This window comes from Peromyscus californicus, unplaced genomic scaffold, assembly GCF_007827085.1.
Source record: "Peromyscus californicus insignis strain IS unplaced genomic scaffold, ASM782708v3 Scaffold_2__1_contigs__length_46816999, whole genome shotgun sequence".
Taxonomy (NCBI): Eukaryota; Metazoa; Chordata; class Mammalia; order Rodentia; family Cricetidae; genus Peromyscus; species Peromyscus californicus.
The window spans coordinates 37,483,882-37,488,502 of NW_026294540.1; the positions used below are offsets into that span (position 1 = coordinate 37,483,882).

Consider the following 4,621-nt stretch of genomic DNA (forward strand, 5'->3'; position numbering starts at 1 on the left):
AAAAAAAAAAAAAATGTATATTTGATTTTGTTTGTTCTAAAGATTTATGATTTATTTTTTATTATTTTAAGTTGTATTTGTGTGTGCGAATATGAGTGTAGGTGCCCTGATGACCAGAGACATCAGATCCCCTGGAACTAGAGATATAGGCAGTTGTGAGTCATCCTCCATGGGTGCTAGGAACCAATTCTGGAAGAGCAGTAAATGCTGAGCCATCTCTCCAGCTTTCACATGTGTCTACATATAGTCCTAAGTCCTATGCACTGCTCCTCAGTTCTTTGACAGAATGACTCTTACTATGTTAAGACTGTGCCCATGTTCCCTTCCCTCTTTGTCATTTCCCTCTTCACTCATTATAAGACTCATATAGAACTAAGTGTGGTGGTGCACGCCTTTAATGCCAGCACTCAGGAGGCAAAAGCAGGTGGATTCCTGTGAGTTCTAGGTCAGCCTGGTCTACAAATCAAGTTCCAGGACAGCCAGGACTGCTAACACAGAGAAACCCTGTCTTGAAAAAATAAAACAAACAAAAACAACAATAACAAAAAAACGAAAAAGTATCTAACTGCTAGGAATGTTGTGGTACCTCTTAAAGTTTTTTGAACTTTACTTCATCCTCATCCACTAAGGATGCATTCATCAGAAACTATGCAAAATCACAATAAAGCTTTTGAGGGCAAATTATGGGCACACTATAGACTAAGCATGGGGAAAGGGATTGAGATCTTTAGCTAAACTCAGATTATCAACAGTACTTCATATTTCAGGGCTCATTATCATGCTATTTGTTTATGAGGCAGTAAAACACACATCCTTTTGGGTGTTAGCATGGATATCCAGTAACCATTTGTCTAAGTACATTTTTTTAAAAACTAAGCCAAAGTATAAATATATATTTAAGGAAATCTGATACCGCATAGAGGATCACACTACTTTACCAACCTCCCATTGATCCAAAGAATTTATTCTTTTATTTAAAAGATATTTGAGTATATATTTTAAAAACACACACACACAACTAAAATCCAGACAGGCAAGACATTAAATCTCATCTGCAGGTGGCCTTTGTAATCGCACCTGGTTAGGTTGTGTTTCTATTAGTAAAATACTGTAGATTGCTAGGTAACACAAAGGGAAATCTGTTTTTAAAAGAACAACATTCACCAACAATGCCAATAGAATTTTTGCAATATTGCACTTAAATTGTTTTTAGCTTTGATTATAATAAAAGGCTTTTCAGGCTTCTAATCACCCCAGGAAATGTAAAATTAAACTGTTAATGTCCTTAGAGGCAAACCATGGCCTAGCAGCCTTCACTTTATTTTATAGATACAGAAACCTCCTGTCTAGTGCTGTGATTTTTTTTTAATCCCACTATCTAACATTAAGCAACAACAACATACTGGGCAGTGGTGGCCCATGCCTTCAATTCCAGCACTTGGGAGGCAGAGGCAGGGGGATCTCTCTGAGTTCCTGGACAGCCTTGTCTACAGAGTGAGTTCCAGGACAGCCAAGGCTACACACAGAGAAACTCTGTCTCAAAAAACCACACACGCCGGGCGGTGGTGGCGCACGCCTTTAATCCCAGCACTCGGGAGGCAGAGCCAGGCGGATCTCTGTGAGTTCGAGGCCAGCCTGGGCTACCAAGTGAGTTCCAGGAAAGGCGCAAAGCTACACAGAGAAACCCTGTCTCGAAAAACCAAAAAAAAAAAAAAAAAAAAAACCACACACACACAAAAAAAAAAAACCCCAAAAAAAACCAAAAACCAACGACAACAAAAAATTGATCCCAAAATACTAACAAGGAAATACTGGTTAAAATCAATTGACATTTTGCAAGCTTGTGAAATGTTTTCAACACCTGGGAATAGAAAGCAATAAAGCACTGGTCTCTGATCCTCAATCAATTATATCTTTTCAAAAACTGAAAATGAGCCACTGTGGTAATACATACTTTCAATCCCAGCACTGGGGAGGCTGAGGCCAGCCTGGGCTACATAGACTACATAAACGAAAGTGGCTCAGAAAAAGAGAAAAAATATACCAAAAAAAAAAAAAAAAATCCAACCAGGAGTGGTAGCCCTTTAATCCTAGCACTTAGGAGGAGACAGAGGAAGGACAACCTCTGAATGTGAGGCCAACTTGGTCTACATATCAAGTTCCAGGCCAATTAGGGCTATATATTGAGACCCTGTCTCTAAATAAATTAGAAAAACAAAACACCCTAAAAAAGATTTACTATGCCTTATGTCTACAAATACGGATAACTAAAACAACGAAATCAACAATTCTCCTCTTGCTCTAGTTCTGTGGGTAAAGAGACATGCCAAGGTCGTAATAGTTGTCGTACTGTAATGTGCTTGGACACACCCCACCCAAGATTTCTCAGTCAGTAGTGAGAAAAAGAGCCGTTGGTTTACTCAGCGCATCTGATTGCTTGTCTCAAGTTGACATTTTCTTTCCAGACCAGCAAGATAAACGATCTCGTGTCTGAGAAACTTCAGTGCTCATGTGTTTTCTCCCCGGAGGCAGATCCTCAGATCCCACACACAAACTACAATAATCTACATCCTCTCAGTTACAGCTTTTCCTTAACTCTCATCCGAGTAACTTGTCTCCCCCAAGGCTAAGAGTTAGACCGATTTACTTACATCCTTTGTCAGCACCCTGCACCTCCAGTCCTACCACGTTCAGATCATGTAGGAACAATCTCAACCCAAATATAAGGCTTTAAATTAACATTCAAATTTCTGGCATTTCTAAATTTGCCACACATCAATAAGAACAGGTTTTGGTTATAGCTGTGGACCTCCAAAATAACAATAATGATAATAATGTCTACTTTGTCTACCTAAAAAGTATAATTCGTGTTAAGTGTTATGTAGTACACAGATGAAGGGAGTTGATAAATTTCGGAGCTTCAATGGACTTTGAAAATATTTTCATGCTACTTTAAAATGATTTTCCAACAAGTCAATAAATTCCCCTGATTTCAGAAACTCAGACCTTGCAAATCTAGAAATTCAATTTTAGGGATTAAAAAAAAAATCGATAGAAATGACCAATGAGTGGGCTTTAACCATGGCTACAAGTAAATTTAGAGAACTTTAAATCTCTGGGGTTCAATGGGCCTAAGTGGAATTAAAACAAAAGTTGTTTTGTATTCTATTAATAGCATATGATTAAACGCATATCTTATTTCAAATGGAATTCATTTATAAGTACTTAAACTTACTAAACTGGCCACTAATCCCATGTCTGTTTCTGGAAAAATTCTCTCACATAACATGCAAGTTAAGCGACCAATCACCACGCGTTCTGTTAGCTTAGGTCAATTCTTATTAAAATCTCAGTGCTCTCTGACTCCAATAACCTCCCCAAATCATCGACGTAGAAAAAAAAAACCAAACACGAGCAAATATGATCATAATACATCGTATACATGTATAAAACTGCCAAAGTGGGAACCAAAAAAAAACAATCAAAAGAAAAGCCAAACTGAACTTAAAAGCTACGGTATGAAAGAGTCCAAGAGGGGAAGGCGTTTCAAGTCTTCCCAAGAGCAGATTCGCTGGCAGCCTAGAAAATTCCCTGAACTGAGGGAGCCAGGCTCACCTGGCCATGGATTCCTAATTACGGAGGAGTTTCTCCCCTACATTCTTGAGCGCTTTCTTTTCTTCGAGGAAACTCGAGCTTGTCTCTTTTTTTTCCTTCTCTTTTGGAGCTGGGAAAGGGTTTAGTCCCAGCGGTCAGACCAGCACCGTCACTGATCACAAAGAGAAGCTGAGGGGAGAACAAGGACTCCGGGGACCCCAGAGATTGTCTTCCAGCCCCCTCCCCCCACACGGGAAATGTGAGGGTCCCCTGGGCGTCTCCGAGGGTCCAAGGGGGAGCAGAGATCCTTCCCATGAAAAGACCCCACTTCATCTCAAAAGTGAAAAAGAATCTCGACCTACACCCCCTGGTGACAATGGTCAGCTGCTTGGCGGGGCGGACGTTCCTGGCCTCGAACCCTGGAGTCCCCAAGTCTCTGGGCCTCCCAGCCTCCGCCCTCAGCCTCGAACCCCGACCCCACGGGGTCCCAGACCTCCCTTCTCCGGTCTCGAGCTCTTCGAAGTCCCACACTTACCCGGTACGTGTTCTCCGTGAGCCGGTTCACCTCCTCCGGCCCCCGAGACATGGCTGCAGCCTCCGGGAGGGCGAGCGCGGGAGGACGCGGCGGGGCCTCGTGGCCGCCGGACTCCGGCCGGCGGGAGCGCCTAGGACTTGCGACTGAGCGGCCTCTGGAGAGTCGGCCGCCGCCACAGCCGTCAGCCGGAGAGAGCCAGCGCGCGTCTCCGCTGCCAAAATGTCAAAACTTTGCGGCGCTTCGAGCTCCGGGGGAGCTGCGAGGTAAACGTAGCCTGACGCGGCTGGGACTAGCGAAGGGACGGGCAGGCCCACCTGAGGCGGGCGGAGTGGGCGGGGCGGGGCGGGGCGGCCAGGGGGCGGGGCAGCCCCACCTGAGGTGGGCGGGGTCTAGGCCGGGTAAGCCGGGGTGGGCGGGGCGGCCCCCGGCGCAGAAGTGGGAGAGGCGGTCTCTGTTAGAGCAACCGCGGGGACAGGGAAGAGACTTGTTGCG

The 4,621-nt window shown here is 44.2% G+C and overlaps 1 protein-coding gene across 1 annotated transcript in view; it reads right to left on the reverse strand.

The window, feature by feature from the left end:
• Nucleotides 1–4,421, reverse strand: part of Baiap2l1 (BAR/IMD domain containing adaptor protein 2 like 1) — a 98,851-nt gene extending 94,430 nt beyond the window's left edge. Inside the window, exon 1 of the mRNA XM_052754419.1 lies at nucleotides 4,130–4,421. Coding sequence (XP_052610379.1) covers nucleotides 4,130–4,180 — 51 coding nt within the window. The 5' untranslated portion in view covers nucleotides 4,181–4,421. The remainder of the gene's footprint in view (nucleotides 1–4,129) is intronic.
• Between the last annotated feature and the right edge of the window lie 200 nt (nucleotides 4,422–4,621).